Source organism: Halichoeres trimaculatus, unplaced genomic scaffold (assembly GCF_033239565.1).
Source record: "Halichoeres trimaculatus isolate MK-OKI-2021-1 unplaced genomic scaffold, fHalTri1.1 fHalTri1_scaffold_23, whole genome shotgun sequence".
NCBI lineage: Eukaryota > Metazoa > Chordata > Actinopteri > Labriformes > Labridae > Halichoeres > Halichoeres trimaculatus.
The window spans coordinates 3,897,669-3,916,758 of record NW_027437201.1 but is presented as its reverse complement, the minus strand read 5'-3'; the positions used below and the strand labels follow the sequence as shown (position 1 = coordinate 3,916,758).

General features: G+C 41.2%; 2 protein-coding genes across 4 annotated transcripts in view; both read left to right on the top strand.

Annotated features, from left to right (window-relative positions):
• The window catches only part of LOC141784809 (zinc finger MIZ domain-containing protein 1-like), a 166,704-nt gene extending 157,276 nt beyond the window's left edge, over nt 1–9,428 (top strand). For all 3 annotated transcript variants that reach the window (XM_074662699.1, XM_074662700.1, XM_074662701.1), the window contains 18 exons: nt 701–836; nt 1,231–1,345; nt 1,450–1,667; nt 1,761–1,962; nt 2,195–2,470; nt 2,557–2,739; nt 2,850–2,927; nt 3,010–3,178; nt 3,265–3,406; nt 4,620–4,830; nt 5,708–5,813; nt 5,906–6,066; nt 6,161–6,228; nt 6,324–6,392; nt 6,477–6,721; nt 6,821–6,984; nt 7,076–7,372; nt 9,004–9,428. In XM_074662699.1, coding sequence (XP_074518800.1) covers nt 701–836; nt 1,231–1,345; nt 1,450–1,667; nt 1,761–1,962; nt 2,195–2,470; nt 2,557–2,739; nt 2,850–2,927; nt 3,010–3,178; nt 3,265–3,406; nt 4,620–4,830; nt 5,708–5,813; nt 5,906–6,066; nt 6,161–6,228; nt 6,324–6,392; nt 6,477–6,721; nt 6,821–6,984; nt 7,076–7,372; nt 9,004–9,111 — 2,948 coding nt within the window. In that variant the 3' untranslated portion in view covers nt 9,112–9,428. The remainder of the gene's footprint in view (nt 1–700; nt 837–1,230; nt 1,346–1,449; nt 1,668–1,760; nt 1,963–2,194; nt 2,471–2,556; nt 2,740–2,849; nt 2,928–3,009; nt 3,179–3,264; nt 3,407–4,619; nt 4,831–5,707; nt 5,814–5,905; nt 6,067–6,160; nt 6,229–6,323; nt 6,393–6,476; nt 6,722–6,820; nt 6,985–7,075; nt 7,373–9,003) is intronic.
• A 4,430-nt stretch (nt 9,429–13,858) lies between these two features.
• ppifb (peptidylprolyl isomerase Fb) lies at nt 13,859–17,197 on the top strand. Its single transcript, XM_074662983.1, has 6 exons — nt 13,859–14,154; nt 14,351–14,381; nt 14,706–14,794; nt 15,856–15,952; nt 16,558–16,633; nt 16,883–17,197. The coding sequence occupies exons 1-6, from the start codon at nt 14,002–14,004 to the stop codon at nt 17,016–17,018; spliced, it is 582 nt and encodes a 193-aa protein (XP_074519084.1). The 5' UTR covers nt 13,859–14,001; the 3' UTR covers nt 17,019–17,197.
• Nucleotides 17,198–19,090: the final 1,893 nt, after the last annotated feature.

Below are 19,090 nucleotides of genomic sequence, written 5' to 3'. Positions count from 1 at the left end.
GGCTCTGGTGGTTCTGAAGAGGTGTCAATCATCTAAATCGACCAATGGGGCAGAGATACCGCCCTGCAGAACCCAGGTAGCAGAACCACCTACTGTAACTTGTGAACATGGAGAGCAGAAAAGAGGTTTACAGCCAAGAGGACATTTCTAAATATGTTTATTTTGCTATTATATAAAAATATGTACCTTTTCATATATTTATTTCAGCAATGATGTTGAAAATGAGCCACCAGAGTTTCTCTCTCCCTGTGCCGAGTCACATAAACAATGCTCTGCATGTGCCAATTCAACAAATAAAGGCCATATCATCAACAGAATAAGTCCTTTAAGTCCAGTGCTTAGAATTAAAATGTACCTTAAGCAGGTCGACTCAACAAAAAGTATCTCAAAGTAGTTTTAAAGGCACACTGCTAACTCAGTAGTACAGACAGGTTGCTTAAACATGTAACTGAAGCATTTATGCTAACATTTTTTAACTTTTCTGGAGTTTTATACGCTTAATGTCAGGGCATATGAGGTCAAAGCTCCTGAGGACCTCATACATCCCTCAGTCACTCAGGCCATCACTGTTTAAGCTTCCACTCCTAAGTTTTTTCGCCCTCCTCCTTTCACTGTTTTTGTTTTGTTTTGCAGGGTTTTTTTATCACTTTCAAAAAAGGGACTACACACTCACACTCCCCTCTTCTTCTCTCTTCTCCAGCTCTTCTGTCCTCGTGGTGCGAGGAGCTCGGACGCCTCCTCCTCCTCCGTCACCAGAAGAACAGGCAGAACGAGCCTCCAGGAAAAGTGCCCATGCAGCCCCCGATGAGCTCCATGAAGCCCGGCCTCTCACATGGGTCAGTGTTAGCTCTGCTGTGCATTTTGGCTTATGTGTGAGGTGTGTTAGTGTGTACAGGCCCTCGGGGAATGCCCCTTCCTCTGCATGAAGCCCAGTGTTCCTTATGGATCAGTGGCCAAACAAACTGTCAGACTAACTGATTGCCGCCCAGTCAACAGGAACAAAACAGTAACTTACAGCCATGTAGATAATAATATCACAAGACAAAAAAAAACATGTTTTTATTTTGAAATCTCAACATTACTCCCTTACTTTACTATCTATCAGAAATTGAAGCACGATTGTTACTTAAATACGATATCAAATGGAAGAAATGAAGCGTTAGGCAATTATTGGTCATAAAGACAATACAAACATGCAAATATTAACTGTGTTTTCCCTGTTCCCCTCAGAGATGGGTCTTTTCCCTATGACTCTGTTCCCTGGCAGCAGAACACCAATCAGCCCCCAGGTTCGTTGTCCGTGGTGACAACAGTCTGGGGTGTCACCAACACGTCACAGAGCCAGGTGAAATCCCATACCTGTCAGGTCTGATTAAAGAGGGGTATTATTCGTTCCCGTGTTTAGCCATTCAGCATTTACTTATCTCTTCGTATGTCTTTGTCACACAGGTTTTGGGAAATCCCATGGCTAATAACAACAATCCCATGAACCCTGGAGGCAACCCGATGGGCTCAGGTATGTCTGGGAACAATCCAGGCATGAACTCCCCTCAGTTCCCTGGTCCTCAGCAGCAGTTCCCCAACAAAGGCAACTCCAACCAGGCGTACATGCAGCAGGGCATGTACGGCCGACCCAACTACCCTGGAGGTGGAGGCTTCGGTGGGAAGTGAGTGGAAATTACACAGATTGCTCCTGAAAGAGAAATCATTCCCCGTGATGGTTAAAGTGAATACTTATATTGTGTCTCTGATTCTTATAGCTACCCTGGAGGACCCAATCCTGGACCTGGAGGAATGGGCATCCCCCAACACTCTCGTCCTCCTTCAGACTTCACCCAGCCTGCAGCAGCTGCTGCCGCCGCTGCAGTTGCTGCTGCTGCAGCTACAGCGACTGCCACCGCCACAGCAACAGTGGCTGCCCTGCAGGAAACACAGAACAAGGACATGAACCAATACGGGCCGGTACGACAAAACTAACAAATGTATTAAACTGGAAAGATGATGTGTGAATAATTAGCTGAAGGGAAATTCACTAAATGAGCCTTTTGCATTTGCTGGTTTTGAGCTTTTTCCCTGTATGAGTTAAAAATTGTCAGTCAGTTTTAGTTCTGATGGACTTGTTTCATTAAAGCTAAATTTATCATCAGCTGAATTTAACCCTGAGGTTTCTATTGGAACAAACTTTGTCTTCCAGATGAGTTCCTCTTTCCAGATGGGACCAAACCAAGCGTACAACAGCCAGTTCATGAACCAGCCAGGACCCCGTGGCCCTCCATCCCTCCCTGGAAACATGGGCTCAGGCATGAATGCATCCAACATGAGCGGGCCCCCCATGGGAATGACTCAGCCTAGGGGGCAAAGCATGGCGCCTTTTGGAGCCCACGGCCAAAGGATGCCCCAGCAAGGCTACGCAGGACCCAGGCCTCAGGGCATGCCTATGCAGGGCATGAAGAGACCGTACCCAGGAGAGGTGAGCAGCTGTGACTTGAACACCTTCAACTTTAAGTTTTATCTGTTTTGTCCTGTGGGTCATCTGGTTTATCTCTCCATCCATAGCCTAACTACGGTGGGCAGCAGTATGGACCAAACAACCAGTTTCCTAACCAGCAAGGACAGTACCCCACACCCAACGCCTCCAGGCCACTGCCATCCCCCAACTACCCAGGCCAGAGGATGCCGGGTCAGCAGATGCAGGGTCAATACCCACCACCCAGCGGTGCCATGGGACAGTTCTATAAGGTGTGACAATCATCTATGTTTTATGAAACTAATGGGTGGAGTCAGGAGCCTAAGGTTGGTTTATTTTGAGAGGAAAAACCCAGTTTAATATCTTTTTATTTCAATTACAGCAAGAGCCCTCTTTTAATGGCCAAACAAATAACTTCTCTGGCAGTGGATATCAGTACAGCCAGGGGAATATGAACGGGGTAAGTCTATTTCTGCTCTATCCTTGTTGGCAGTTTCTAGTCCTATCAACAGTTATTAACTTGTCAATTGTTTCTAATTCAGCCGCCCAGACCGGTGGGTAACTACCCTCACTCCCCAGTGCCAGGCAACCCCACCCCTCCAATGACCCCAGGAAGCAACATCCCTCCATATCTGTCGCCAAACCAGGACGTGAAGCCGCCTTTCCCTCCTGACATCAAACCAAATATCACAGCTCTCCCTCCACCGCCAGGTCAGTAACTCCAAAAATAAGTCTGTCAATGTTGATTCTTTAAAAGTTTGTAATAATCTGACCATGGCTGTTTCTCACCTGTGCAGCCAACCACAACGAAGAGCTGCGCCTGACGTTCCCAGTTCGGGATGGTGTGGTCCTGGAGCCCTTCAGGCTAGAGCACAACCTGGCTGTGAGCAACCACGTCTTCCATTTACGGCCCTCTGTGCACCAGACGCTCATGTGGAGGTAATGCATCTTTTCCTCAGTGCCACAGCAGTTTTCAACTTATCTTCTTAGCCATTTTTAATTTCATATAACAATCTGTAGCTCAGAGAAGAGACTTTGAAGAAAACTAAACACTTGTTATCAGAATTAACATAAAAAGTGCTTTCTTGTACAGATTTTTGTTTTAGTGGCAGCAATGATAATTCTCTGGTGATCTTGAGAGGATTAAGAAAGAAGGCTTAATGGACAGAGGGGTACCAAGAGAAGCTCAATTGGTGTTAACTTGGTTATAGTTCTTAATATTTGGTGAAAATACAAGCATAAGTGCATGTAAAAAAAACTTTAATCCCCATTTTAGTAAAAAGGTCTGGTGCTTTGAGCCTAAAAAGTGCGTTTTGGGACTCTTTTGGGTTGTTACCATCATCTCTTGACAGCTGTCTTGTACTTATCCGATACAAATGACAGGGATTACAGGTGGAAAGCCAATGAGTGGTCATACATGTTGTTAGACACGGAATGTTGGCTGCTTTTAACACTGAGGAAAACATTAATAAATGAATGAAAGCAGACAGAACAGACAGAACCATAATGCTTCAATCAATCAATCGTTACGCTGATGATATCCTTATATATCTCACATCAAACCCCGTACGACTATGTTGCTTTGACAGGCTGCATGAAATGAATATCTACTTCCAGATCCTTTTCTCCATGTTTTAACTGTTCCTTTTGGTCTTTCTGCTCATTTGATTTTGAGACATCCGGAAAATTACGCTTCACGTCAGAATCCTGTAGCCAGGCGTCAAGGGGATTTCTTCAATTCCTCTTAACCTTTGCCTTGCAGATTGAAAAAGGTTGTAAAGTTGTACTGCCAGAGAAAAAAAATGAACCCCCAGTATTCCCTGGTTACTTGGAGAAGGTCACTCATGATCTCCCTTTCTGTGGTTTTGATTATTGTTATACCCTTTAGGCCCTTCTAGAGGGAAAAAGTCACCGTCACATCAAGTTTTAATAGAAAGATCTCTGGGTGTGAAAAAGTAAAATTACATCAGCCTATATGTTGTTGGTCTGTTAGTTTCAGAATGGCTTACAAGGTTCCAGAATATCAGTATTAAAGTCCAAAGATGTATAATGACTGGTTTAAATGCACTCCTGTAATGATGATGGGGCAGGGTTATATTTCGGTCAGCAACAGCATCTCTAAAGTTGTATTTTTCTCTACTCACCTGTGTAGATCGGACCTTGAGCTGCAGTTCAAGTGCTACCACCACGAAGACCGACAAATGAACACCAACTGGCCAGCATCAGTCCAAGTCAGCGTAAACGCCACACCGCTTACCATTGAGCGTGGCGACAATAAGACCTCCCACAAACCCCTGCACTTGAAACACGTCTGCCAGCCTGGAAGGAACACGATCCAGATCACAGTCACTGCCTGTTGCTGTGTAAGTTCACACATCTAATACAGACAAATCCACACACAAAAGCCCTGTTCCCACCAAGCTGTTCAGTTACGGTTGTCTCGGTACACAATGCTAAAACCGGGACAGGTCCCAAAATACCGGCACGTGCCATCCCACTTTTTGGTATCATCCTGTTGGGGTGCCAGACGTACTGATCTGAGCCCAGAAAGTGGAGCTAGAAACACTGCAGCCTGTTGATTGGTCGAAAGAATCGTCACTTCCCATGTGACACCGGTAATAAACAACTCACAACCCCACCTTGTTGTCCAGTCAACTTTGTGAAGATGACGTTCTTTTTGTTTGGAAAATGGCGTCACAAAAAAGCATTAAACTGCTGTCAAAACGAAACTGTAGTGTTGGATTTAGTGGGGTACACTGTGTCGCACTGCTGTGCCATCACGCTATTACATAGCTGACATGGCTATCAGCATCTGACTTACACGCGGCCTACCAAGAGGGTCACAGTTGGCTGTGGAAACTCAAACAGGATCAGGCTTCACCAATCCAAACCAAACTGTACCGATCCATACCGAACTGCTCGGCGGAAACGGGGCTAAAGCTTGAGCATAGTGTTTGAACCAGTGTCTTACATATAGTGACTGATGCCCCCCTGGTTGTCTTTGCCACTGCTTCCCTCTGATTTTACCCCTACACACATGTATGAGGAAAGGCAGGGAGCCAAACAAATCTGCCAAACGAAACTTAATACATGCAAACATGTTTCAACAAGGGTGGTCCCTACTGAAAAGTAACTGTCAGTCATAAAAAATCAGCTATAAATGTCTCTCAATCATTATGTGAGGATAAAAATGACCGATGCTCTATACCGTGGAATGACAGACATGTTTTTCTCCAACAGTCGCACTTGTTCGTGCTGCAGCTGGTCCACAGGCCCTCAGTCCGTTCCGTGCTCCAAGGCTTACTAAAAAAGAGGCTTCTCCCTGCAGAGCACTGCATCACCAAAGGTACTGAAATAATGAACAATGATAGTAAATTTGTGTGTCTATCATTCTCAGTCTTTACTCACTCACAATCTTTGTCTTCTTTTGCATCAAAGTTAAGAGGAACTTCAGCAGCGTAGCAGCATCGTCAGGCAATGCGCCACTCAACGGAGAGGACGGTGTGGAGCAGACGGCCATTAAGGTTTCCCTCAAATGTCCGATCACCTTCCGGCGGATACAGCTTCCAGCAAGAGGACATGACTGCAAACACGTTCAGGTAAGCACTCACAGAGTCTTTTAGAGGAAAGTAAGAACAGTGTTGAATTAATTTCTTGATAACAAATGTGGTTTCTCTTCGTCCACTCTTGCAGTGTTTTGATTTGGAATCATATTTACAACTGAACTGCGAGCGGGGGACATGGAGATGTCCTGTATGCAAGTGAGTATATCCATCTTAAATAGATTAAATTGTTAAACCTACATGTGTAATCTATGGTATCAGACTTCTAAGCTCTGTTTCTGTTCTCTCCTCAGTAAAACAGCGTTATTAGAAGGCCTCGAAGTGGACCAGTACATGTGGGGAATCCTTAACGCCATTCAAAAGTAGGTTCACACAAGTGACAAAGTCTTTCATGCTTCAAATGTATTTTTACTCATGTCTTACTGATTCCATCTTGTATCCACCAGCTCGGAGTTTGAGGAGGTTACTATTGACCCAACGTGTAGTTGGCGGCCAGTGGCGATCAAATCCGAAATCCACATAAAGGAGGATCCGGATGGACCGCTGGCCAAGAGGTTTAAGACGATGAGTCCCAGCCAGATGATCATGCCCAATGTGATGGAGATGATAGCTCAGCTCGGCCCTGGACCATCACCGTACCCGTTGTTACAATCTCAGCAAGGGGGCAACAACAATGAATACGGCAACCAAGGTAGGACACCCTAAACCAACATGTCACTAACTCCAGGTATTAAAAGCTGCTTCAGATAACTGTAAGAAATATATTCACTTTTTTTATTCCTCTTGATAGGTAACAGTTATCAGGGGCACGGGAACTTTGACTTCCCTCATGGGACACCTGGTGGCACATCGATGAATGACTTCATGCATGGCCCCCAGCTGTCGCACCCACCTGACATGCCCAGCAGCCTCATGACGCAAGACAAGCCCCTTTCCCACACCATGCCAGACTCAGTAAGTTATCACAAGTCTAAGGTTGTGAATACTGAAGTTAAGTCTTGTATTGTCTTTCGGAAGATTTAACTTTTGAACATTTCCTCCCCAGATACCTCACTCAGCTGGAAATGACCAGTCGCACGGTCCGATGCAGCAGAGCTTACACCCATCTCCACACCCTGGGAGCCAAACAGGGCAGCAGCTACACCACAGCGGGCCTCCTCTACCGTCACGACAAGCTCCGCCCCCTCAGCAACAACAGCAGCAACAACAGCAGCAACAACAGCAGCAACAGCAACAGCAGCAGCCTGGCCCTAACAACCATCCCCACAGTGACCTGGCCTTCAACCCATCCAGCAGTTTGGACAGCCAAGCAGGGTCGGACATGCCTGAGCCATCTTTAGACGTAAGTCAACGACTACAGCTGATATTTATGAGAGGGCTTTGGATGATGATTGTCCACTTAAACTAACTATATCCAAGTGGCAGCCATTTTTTTTTTGCATTAGCATCATGGGAAGTACCTCTATAATTTTGGATTATGCGCTATGATTTAAGGTTATTTACCTATTGTATAAGTTCGTGCTTTGTTTTTAGGACCAACTGGAAAAACAATGGATTGTCAAAATGTAAAGGGACATTGTGTCATATTTCTAATGAAAACAACAAATGTGATAGCCCATAAAGTGATCATTTGAAAGTTAAAGTTATCGCTTTCGCTAACTGTTGGCAACACTTGATTTACTTCCACACTTTTAATACATTACCTTAAAGTTGACAACTTTCTTATCTTGTAATAGGACACGTTTCAAAAGTTACAGTCTCATTCAAACACTTTTAGCTAATGGTAATGAAAAACTGGGATAGCACTAAGAAGTAGGTTCACCATGGCAGTTGTGAACAGCTATAGCTAACAGGTTTAAAGATCTGAAGATTCTTTTCTTTATGCCGATTTTTACTCATGTTTCTGTATTTGCATTCAGAGATATTCATATTCATTTACCAATTTTATATTTATTCACTTATAAACCCAATGAAAATGCTGTTGACACAGAAAACCTGTAAAACTACTTATTGTACACAGAAAATTTACAGGGATCAGGGAATTGAAAAAGAATCAGATCAATAAGCAGAATCGACAAGGGCTTTGGTATCAACTCAACAATACCCATCTCTGCCATCTAGTGGTTAAATGTGGTTTTAACAATAGTTCCGAGTTGGCTCCTGTGATGATGTAATGACAAGAGTGATTTGTATAGGTATGCATGCACAACCACTCCCACTCCCACCCACTCATTGGGTGATTCCACTTCCCCTTACACCATCATGGTTCCTCTTTGGGGTATTACAAAGTCAAGATTTCAAAGGTCAGAACCAGCCACCCCAATAAACCTGATGCTGGTTGCAAAATCTAAAACAACAGCGTTTACTCTGTCTCAGCATCAAAGAAAATTGGGGTTATTTTTCTTGTTTGTGCAAACAACTTCACCTTGTTCTGCTTTAAAAATGAGAGCCAACCACATTAAGCTACATACAAAAGATAAAAAAAAGTACAAATGATACTCAGACCTTAGCATACCACTCAGGGACAAGTCATAGTAACCACTGCACCAACACTTCAACAGTTGCCTCGTACTGTTTGGCGTCAGATCCCTGATCAGATGTGAGGTGTGCTGGCCCAGGTTCTTCTTAAGCACCCTCCATCTTTGTTGTGGTGTTTTTCTGCCTCTGCATCTCTGACAACATTTAGGTAGCAAACCAGTTTTTTAGGTGGGAGCTTTAAAACATCATTTAAAACCTAATTTGCAATTTGAAATATGGCCAGATGTTTCCCTGTCAGCTTCCTATGGGTTTCCTGTCAGTTGCCGATCAATTGTCACATAGTAAAGTTATGATAACTTGTACAAAATCCCTGTTTCTTCGACTCACAATCTGTAGCTCAGTGTGACAGTAATCAAATTGTAGCTTCCTGTTCTGAGTGTGACGTCAGTGTAAATACGTCTGGCCTCTCTGACTTATTTTCTTTCTTCCTCACAGCTTCTTCCAGAGCTCGCTAACCCGGACGAGCTTCTGTCGTACCTGGACCCACCGGACCTCCCCAGCAATAGCAACGACGACCTTCTATCACTCTTCGAAAACAACTGAGGCGATTCAGACACACAAACTTTTCTGAGCGCCTGCAGTTCCAGTACTTGATAAACACAAAGATGCACTCCCTTTCTCTTCTTCCTCTTGTACAGTTTTCATTGGCCAGCGCAGATTGACTGAAAGAGGTTCAAACTCACGACACGACGGGATCCTTCGTGGCGACACTTTTGAACTGTGCAGCTATACTCAGTTGACTTTTTTACACACAGGTGTTTGTGTGCACATTAGGAACGTGTTGTAGCATTTTTTTATTCATACTTTTGTTTCTCTTTGAAAAAAAAAGGAATTTCAATGTGTTAAAAAAAAAAGAAAAACAACAGAAAAAATACCTTCTGCGCTATCTGGCCAGTGTGCGTTTTTGTCCATGTTGTTATTCCAATCTGAGAGGCCACAGCTTCCTGGTGTTACAGCTCCATTCCCTGACTGGTCTGGTTGGTCGCACTGTTGTTTGTCCACCACACATCATTTTAAAGCACAAGAGATTATGGCAATGCAAAAAAAATACACAACTGAAAGAGAAAATTTCTGACTTGATAAGATGTTTTTTAAACACATTTTGGCGAAAGGTTTTTTGGAAAAGATTGGCTTCCACTTTTTCCACAATTTGATACAAGATATTTTTGTCAAAAAGAGACCCCCTTAAGGGTTAACCTCTGGAACAGGGAACATTTTGGCCCCATTTAAAGACGTTTTTATTGCATACCTGCACTTCTAAACGCTGTATAGTAATATTCCTCCTTGCAGAGGTGTGATTTGATTGAAAAGGTACAAAACAAAAGATTCGAGTCCCTGAAACGACCCTGCTGTGTTTACCGCTTCCTGCTACGACTCCTTCCAATGTAGTCTGCGTTTTTTTTGCAATGTTGCATCTCTCTTCCTGTAAATGATGTGCTGTTTTAAGTAGTCTCCAAAGTGCATGTGTGCCAAGCCCTCGTCTAGTGCTGTTCCAAGATGTTAAAAAAAGATCGTGTGGGTTTTATCAGTTGCTGTTTCCATTTTTGATTTATTTAACACTAACATTGAAGGGATAATGCTGATATCAGTGATACATTTCTCATGTATCTGCTGTATATACTGTGTTATATTTGTGTTTTTACTTTCTTTTTTTTGTTTGTCGCTGCATAATTAAAATATCCATAGTTCTTTTGGGAAACTGCTCAACATCACCAAAGTAGAAGGGAGGAGAATGGAGATGTTTGTGTTTTCTAAATGAGTGTGTGTGTGGCTGTGTGTGTGTGTGTGAGGGGAAGTAACAAAGATAAAGGAGGACAAATACAGTTTATCCATCACTGCTGTTCAGAAAGAAGTGGTTTTTAGAGCAGTATTGGAGCAGATTTTTTTTTTTTGCCACGTTTGCTTTCAGTTTTCGAGAAGAGTGCTGTTCAGTATGCAAATGTATTATTTTTTATGAAATGCTATTGTACTGTAAATATCATTGTGAATATTTTTGTATCATCTTGATAACGTTCGTCTTTTGATCACAAGTCGTCCGACCTTTACCCGCCACTCACCCCCCCCCCTTAAAAAAACTCCCGCCTAACCACTTGACTTTGTTCGTAACCAGCTGGGAAAACCAGTCCAAACGTCTCATAAGCTATTTCCTGCAAGTCGTCAAGCTAACTCGTCACTTTTCCTCCCGGTGCACTCTGTATTTCCTGTCTCCTGCTGTTTCCAGACAGGTGTCACGTTTTTATACTTCCCCCTCCCCACTGTCTGTATCAGCTCCAGGTGATTGTGTAGCAACATTTTCTCAGTTTTTTCAAGCAATACTTTCTTTCACGCTCGGATGTATCTGATTTGAAATGATCAACGTTGTCCGATTATGTTAACGTTTTATCAGTGATGGTTTTAAAGATGTATCAGCTGGCTTTCAGTGTAATAAGTGAGCTATGTGAATATCATAATTGTTGCGAAATGTCAATACACAGTGGTATTTTAAAGATATATCACAACCATATTTTAAAGAAATCCATTATATTGTTTATATTTTTGTTATAGAAATGTTGCTTTTTTTAAAGCATGAGACCATATACATTTTTACCCCCTTTTTGTTTTTTGTTTTTGGTAAATTATTTTCTACTGTTTTTTCTTATTAATCTGTAAGGCTAGAAATCCAATTTCTTTCCACTGTAGCATCGTGCTGATTTAACCGCCCAGCTTCTCTGTAAACATTATTTTTAACCCGCATTGTGATTTGTTCCAGTTCAGCTCACTGACATGTTGTTTCATATTTATGTCACAAAGAGACTCCAAATCAAAAAAAGAAAAAAAAAATATGCCACATTTTATCTTTTGTTTTCGTTTTTGTTTTTTTTTAGAACTGAAAGATTGTAATCAATCCTGCGTGAGTCATCCACATTTCATATTTTGGCATAAAAAGGCAGCACCCCCAAATCTGTAACTGCACAATCACAACTAAAGGGTCATTTCTGTGGGGAAAGAAGTTTCAGAAACATAAGAATAAAACTAAAAAACTAAAAAAAAAGCAGAGATGAAGGGCACGTTCATCATTCTAGCCTGGAAAAAAAGTGGAGGGCGAGGCTAGAGCAAACGTCACGAGGATGTCTGTACATATGTAAATGAAAATAGAGACATGTGAACAGAAATGTATTCATTTTCCCTGGGAATGTGCATTGTTTCTTCAGAATAATAAAAAGCTTGCAAACCCCCTCAACTGGAAGTGGCTGAATATGGAAAATGAAACTTGTTAGTTCGTGTCTGTGGGTATCTCTCCGCATTTTGTTCCCCCACCTCTGTAATATACTTTCACCTCTTTTGTTAGGGGAACTGGGACAGCTATGTTTTACATGTAATATTTAGCTTAAGTGTTCTAGTCTGTCACCTGCATACTCCGAGGTGCTAATGCTTAAAAAAGGAGAAAAAAAAGGTTACATTATGAGGGTTGGGATAAAAAGAGGCAGGGGAGGATGGGTCCAGAAGATTGTAACCGAATCCATAGTTTGTACAATTTTTGATATCATGAACAGTTGAAAAATGATACAATCTAAGGTGATTCATGCAATGTGGCCATTGTCTCTATTGTGTACATTGTATGTACAATCATTTCATAACCTAAACTGGTCAGAAAATAAAGGAACTAATTGTGATTTTTAGTCTTGCAGAACTGTATGTAGTTAGATGATGTGACAACCTAATATTTATCTAATAAATATGTATTCAGATGATACCTGTACGTTGCTGTCATCTCGTTTTTTCTGCACACGCATCTCGATATGAAGTCATACGGGATCCAAGCAGACAGTGTCAAATGAACTTCAACTTTCATTATTTTACATACTGTATCAATTTTTTTAAAAGATTGAGTTCATATTTAAGAGGCTGTGAGGAGTTCCAAAGTGATCTTGATAAAGTCTCTCTTCTAGATATATGCCTGATCCTAGCTTCCCCTTGGGTCAAGCAGAATCCAATGGGAGAGTGATAGAGCATGAGCTAAGGCTAAACCATGAGCCAAAGGCTAAGACACTGGCTAAACTGTTTGTGCTAATGTTTATTCCAACCCACAGTCAGCAGTTATTCTGCAGTGGTCTGTTCAAACTTGAGAGTCTGTCAATAAAATGAAGAGTGAGGTCACGTTAGCTCTGATTGGTAGATGACTGGTAGGACAAAACCAGGATTCACTAACGTTACACATTACAGACATGTCTTAGCGCCCCGGGCTGCCAGCTGAGCCAAATATAGACAGCTACTAAACTACATACAAACTGACAAAGCTTGCGTAACTGTTGACTAACACGTTACCTCATTGCGTTGTAGCCGGTAAAAAGTTTTCTTGTGTGAGACTCTGGGTCAAAAGGTGGTGCTGCAGTCTAATTACAGATTCTCCTCACAACAACCTGATGAGACAAGATGAGTGGCACATTTTAGATATGCTCAGAAAAAAATAAAATGAATTGAATTAAAAAGAAAAGTGGACAGAAAATAAAGTTCTCCTGCGTTTTATGCTGCAACTAAATAAATTATTGGTGGACGAGGATGGACAAAATTGATGCAGAAAAGGCTTTGGAGTGTCAGCATTAGCTGATGCCTCTATTCAGGTGAAATGTTTGAGTTTTTAAATCAAGACTGTTCATAGATTTTAACTTGTATGCTGCAAAGAAATAGAATATTAATGGCTGTAAATGTTAAAAGTAATATTTCAACTAAGTGGTTGTTTAGTTGAAAAGAACATTTAAGTTATCTTTTAGTTATTCACATTAATACTGTATTAAAAAAAAAAAAAAAAAAAAAAGCTAATACAAATTTAAAAACCGGACACTTTGTGAAAACGCAAGACTTATGAAATGCTTGATTGGCTACAAATGCACCTCAGCGCCCTTTATTGTGACATAGTATCATTAACTTTGTGTGAGCAAATTAAATGGCTAGCATACAGGAAGAGAGCATTGATGGATATCATTAAAAGTAAGGGGAAAGGGGAAATTAAGATGATTCTGAGAGGTCTCTACGAGGTTTGGAAGCTATTTACAGCTTCAAAAAGCTTTGTGACAATTTTATCTTCATGAATTGTTGTGTTATGGGAAATATGTCCAATAAATTTGGAGGGAAAAGCAAAATTAAGCTGTGGTTTGTTCTTAAAATCGTAATCAAACTTTAAGAAGTTATAACATTATTAAAAAAAAAAAAAACAAAAAAAAAACAAACTAATTTCTTGGGGCTGAATGGGACAATTAAGGACATTTAAGGCTCACCCACTTGGAAATCCTCACCATTCACTCCACTGGAAGCAACGCTCCATCTCGCGAGATTTGTGAAGGATCCATTTCCGTTTATATAAGCGAGGTTTCCTGTCTTCCCCATATGCAAGCGTGACTTTTCCCACGACTCACCTGCAGAAGAGGAACTGACTGAGCCACATTAGAAAATAAAATGCTGCTTCTGTCGAACAGGATAAAGTTTTGCTCTCTGGCGTTTACAGCCGCTCGCTTGTACAGTGCGGGTCCTGCAGCGGCGAACAACAACCCGGTAGTTTACTTTGACATTGCTGCTGACAACCAGCCTCTCGGCAGGGTAACCTTTGAGGTGAGCAGAAATCATTATGAAAACACTGCTTTTATTTTCGGTTTGATGTCGTAAAGTTTAGACTGACAACGACACAACAACAGGTGGACCCTCGCATGTAGAGGGATCCACTGAGCGCCGTTTGCTGAGTCAGTTTCTGGAGAACAGTTTGTTATCTCATGTTTGACCCTGGGGGCATTTCTTTTCTCTTTCATAGCTCAACGCAGAAGTTGTGCCCAAAACTGCAGGTTAGTGAAACTATTTCATATAATCTCTATAAATTTTCCTCCTCATAAGTATTATCGTAACTTCACTTTACATGTTTATCTTGTTATTTGTTGATGACATTGGAACGAAAAGTTACCCCAGTCTTCCAGTGCATTACAAAAAAATCGACTAATTTGATTGGACAGACATCCTTTGTTGCTAATTGCCTTTAGAAACTATTAATCTTATGCTTATGTATTTGTGTTCAGATCTCAGTGTGACAAATTTCATTAGAAACAACTGTTGTTTTGTATTTATGTCTTGTTTTTTCTCTATGATATGTATGGAATATGTCTTTCTTGTAGAGAACTTCAGAGCCCTGTGCACCGGTGAACATGGCTTTGGCTACAAGGGATCAACGTTCCACAGGGTGATCCCTCAGTTCATGTGTCAGGTAATCTCTTCTCCTTTCCTTTGTGTATGCTTGTTGTCCAGTGTTGCTATTGTGTAGTTTGACGCTCCTGACCAACCTGAAAGTCCATTGTTCCATTGAATGAAAAAGCCCCAGATCATAATGGCACACCCTCCACTGTGCCGCCGTGAAGACATCTCCAGTTGGATCCGTTTTTTATCCTCAGAGAATCAAACTGTCTTCCACCAAACGGGCAAGTTTGTGGCGTCGAAGGGGACAAGGCCTTTAAAGACATTTTTTGTTCTCTCTCAGATACCGTCTGATGGTTATTGTGCTGCAGTCAGCTCCAGTAACAGTCTTAATTTGGGTCAAGGATCATCTCGTGTCTTGGCTAGGGATGGGTACCAAATTAGGTACTTTTATAGGTACCAACCGACATCTGTCAAAAGTACCAGGTATCGATTCATGAAAAATCAAAAGGTACCATGTTTAGGTACCTAAACACATCCTTGTGACTATGTGGGAGTGGAAGAGTAGGCGATGTTCCACGCTGGACATGAATACAGCATTACAATGTCATATATTAAAGAATAAATATGTTAAATTGAAAAACATAAAAAATATATTATTAAACAAATTGATATTTTTTACCAAATAAGCACAAAAAAGTACTAGTACCATATCGTTTCATATGTGAAAGGTACCCATCCCTAGTCTTGGCAGACAGCCAATCAGATCCTCTGGCTCAGTGTTGATGAAATATTTTTGGGTCTACTTCTGGACTTGGGAAAGCTTTAAGCCTTTTCCATCAGGAGGTCGTGACAGAGTAAATACCTGACAGAAAGTGACATTGAATCCACATATTTGCCTAGATTTAGTCTTTTAAAGGCTGTGGTTTTAAACTTTTGATTAGCTGATGAACAGACTTTAACTTTAATTGTTGTTTGCAATAAATTGCTTTCTCATTGGTCTTTTGTCTCACACCTTTTTTCTTTTCACATCTTAAAACTCTACCTAGGTCCTCTTTAAGATCTAAATTTATGCAATTTTTCAGCTGGTCTCTAAAGTTTAATCAGGTGTATGTGTAATGTGTGTGATTTCAGGGTGGGGACTTTACAAACCACAACGGCACTGGAGGGAAGTCGATCTACGGATGGAAGTTTCCTGATGAGAACTTCAAACTGAAGCACACTGGACCTGGTAACCCTTCCTCTTTCTCCTCACACTGCTGTGAATGAGGTTGAAAAAATGATACACAGTGAAAATGTAATTCATTATAACAGATTTAGAGCAAGTAGGTTTGTGTTCTGTCTAAACAGGCCTTCACAAACTCTCCGGACATTCTAATTATACTCCACTGCAGATTGTAATGAGATTAACCATGTGGAACACTCAGAGCAGTGTGATACTTAACAGGACAGTGCAAACTCATGACACACCACACTTGAGAATCTGTAGTATTTGAAAGGCTGACGGCTGTTGTTCAGGGAATCTGCTCATTTGTGGAGTGTTTAAACCAGACTGAGCAGGGATCTAGAAAAACACCAGGAAGAGATGAGATATTTCACACATTATGCCATAAATGAAGTTTGTTTTCAGTATTGCATGGTTTGTCTGATGTTGGACCACCAGGTGGCAGCATCGTGCAAATTCTGTCTGAATGACTTTTTCAAAATAAACTTGTGCTGCTGATAAAAGGCACACATGTGGTGTTAAAAAGTCACTTTAAATTAGCCTCTGATTTTTTTTTTCAAACAAAATGCAAAAAATATGTTATTTATTTTTATTTTATTGCTTCATTGCAGGTATTTTGTCTATGGCCAACGCTGGACCTAACACCAATGGATCCCAGTTCTTCATCTGCACAGCCAAAACAGAATGGTATGTACCAACAAACCCAGCATAGGAGGGATAATGCTGCTGTTGTTCATTTATATCGATTGATCCTATGTTTTCAAAGTTTCAAGTTTCAAAGAAAGTTTTTTTTAGCAATACTGACTGACGTTAGTGATGACAGCTGAAAATCTGATCATGATCTGTGCAGAAATAGTTGCATCAGTTGGGCGTGTCATGTTTCGTCTTACTGTTAGCAGGGTGCAGAGATAATCAACCTCTTTCTCCGTTCTTCAGGCTGGATGGCAGACATGTTGTCTTTGGCAGCGTGAAGGAAGGAATGGACATCATCAAGAAAGTGGAGTCTTTCGGTTCACGGTCCGGGCGAACCTCCAAGAGGATCACTATCACGGACTGTGGAGAGCTCAAGTAGGCTCCATGTGAGCAGAGTGCTGTAATTTAAATGTGACAGTTAGGGTGAAAGAGGCTCTTTCTTTAGCCATGGTGCAGAGTGCTACCTCTCTTTACTCTCAGTCTATCTCATCAGGTTTTCTTTTGGGACTTCCATCCTGTGTCAGTCTTTCTTCAGGTGATAACTACTGCACTTACCTGTGTCATGCTTTAAAATGTGAACTATAGAGTAATACAATTACAGGCCTATAATACTATACAACTATACAGAGAGCTATGATTCATAAGCATACACTGAAAGTGGTTTGGGTTCGGTACATTTCTTAGGAAGAAATAAAGTCATTTTCTAAACATGCCAGCTTCTTTTTGCCTTTTTAATCTTGTTTCACAGCCACCAGAGGGCGACGATGCTGCTAATGCAAAGAGACAGATTGTGTTGACATAGACTCAGAATGAATAGATAGATAGATAGATAGATAGATAGATAGATAGATAGATAGATAGATAGATAGATAGATAGATAGATAGATAGATAGATAGATAGAAAGGAACTTTAATCCCTTGGGATTACATACAGTTATAAGGCAAAAGTCGACAAATGATCTAAATCACAGTGGTTACATCCTCTTCTTTATCCTTCTATAAATTGTATAACTGCCCTGAGAGTTACAAAACCTCTGTCACACGATAGCTTGATATAAAACATCAAATAAATCTGCTCCAGGAAAACCTTTTGCTCTCTAACAGCTGGCTGACATAAAGCTGTTACAGTCAAAGGTGTGTCATTTTATTAGAGGGAGGCTCATATTTTATCACCAGCTGGTTGAGTGACATCACTGTACTGTCATCTCCATCTTTTTCTGTTTTCCTCATCAACTCACTCATGGTTTCCCACAAAGGGTTAACTCCACTTAAGTTTGAGTTTAGGTGTACACTTTGGGGAGTTCTGGAGAAGAAAAGCAAGATGTTAAAGAGGGGGTAATGTGCTTTTTTGTGTCAATGTTAATACTGTCCCTCTGGTACTTTCTTAGTTGCGTTACATCGTTTACACCCACAAAAAGTAAATAAATTCTCTGACTGATGTTTTAGGAAACCTGTATTTCAGCCTCTGTCCAAAATGCTTTGTTTTAGATGCTGTATCTTTAAGGCTCTCTGATCCACAAACCCCTTTTATCTGATTGGTCTGCCCTCTCAGTCCCTGTCCAAAGCAGAGCTATGGGCGGACCTTAGTGTTTGAGGCCCAATCCTTGAACGTGGTATGATCCTGTTAGGAGATCTTTATGCGATGACCAACATGTCACAGTCATTCAAATCTTGTCATATTTACAACAGTTGATTTGAACAGTTTAGACCAGAGGTCTTAAACAGAGGGTCGGTGACATTTCTGGTTGATTGGGCTTTTTTTTTGTTTGTTTATAAATAATTTTTCCCAAATTTTCAATTTTCCCTCGTTTCCTTTGAACATACATCAACTGATACACAGAGGCCTAAGATATTGTCTTCAGTCAGAAATGAACACATTCATCAACACAGCAGCTCTCTCAAACTGCACACAGGTTCACTCAGCATTCATTTCTAGCTCCTCAAGACAATGGAAGACTCATTTCCATCACTGCTACATTAATCAAAAGCATGTTTCATACTGGCTCTGTCAGGTTCCCCAGAATAGCTTAATACTTATTACTAACAAGGCACATTTATACGTAGTAAGAGGCTAACACTAGGTTTGATATAAAACACAGTATATAAGGGGGTGGCTGTGCAGTCTCTCCATCAGTAAGTAACCCCTGGTTCACACAGATTCAAGAATTTTAACATGTGAATAAGTAGTGGTTTGAAAATCTGCACAAGTTCTGTCTAAACATTCAACACTGTTACTTTAAAACCCTGTTTGAGAAGTTGGGCAGCGTAGTTCCCCCTCTTAAAAAATGCAGGGATTGAGATTTCAACGTCTTATGCAAAGGGAGGGAAATGAATGTATAACATCTGGATCAGTTCATGTAGAGAAAAGTTGATTTCATCACTTCTCAGCTATATGGCTCCATGCGGACCCTCCCCTAAATGATCCCGCTTTAACATACTGTAGATGTTTTA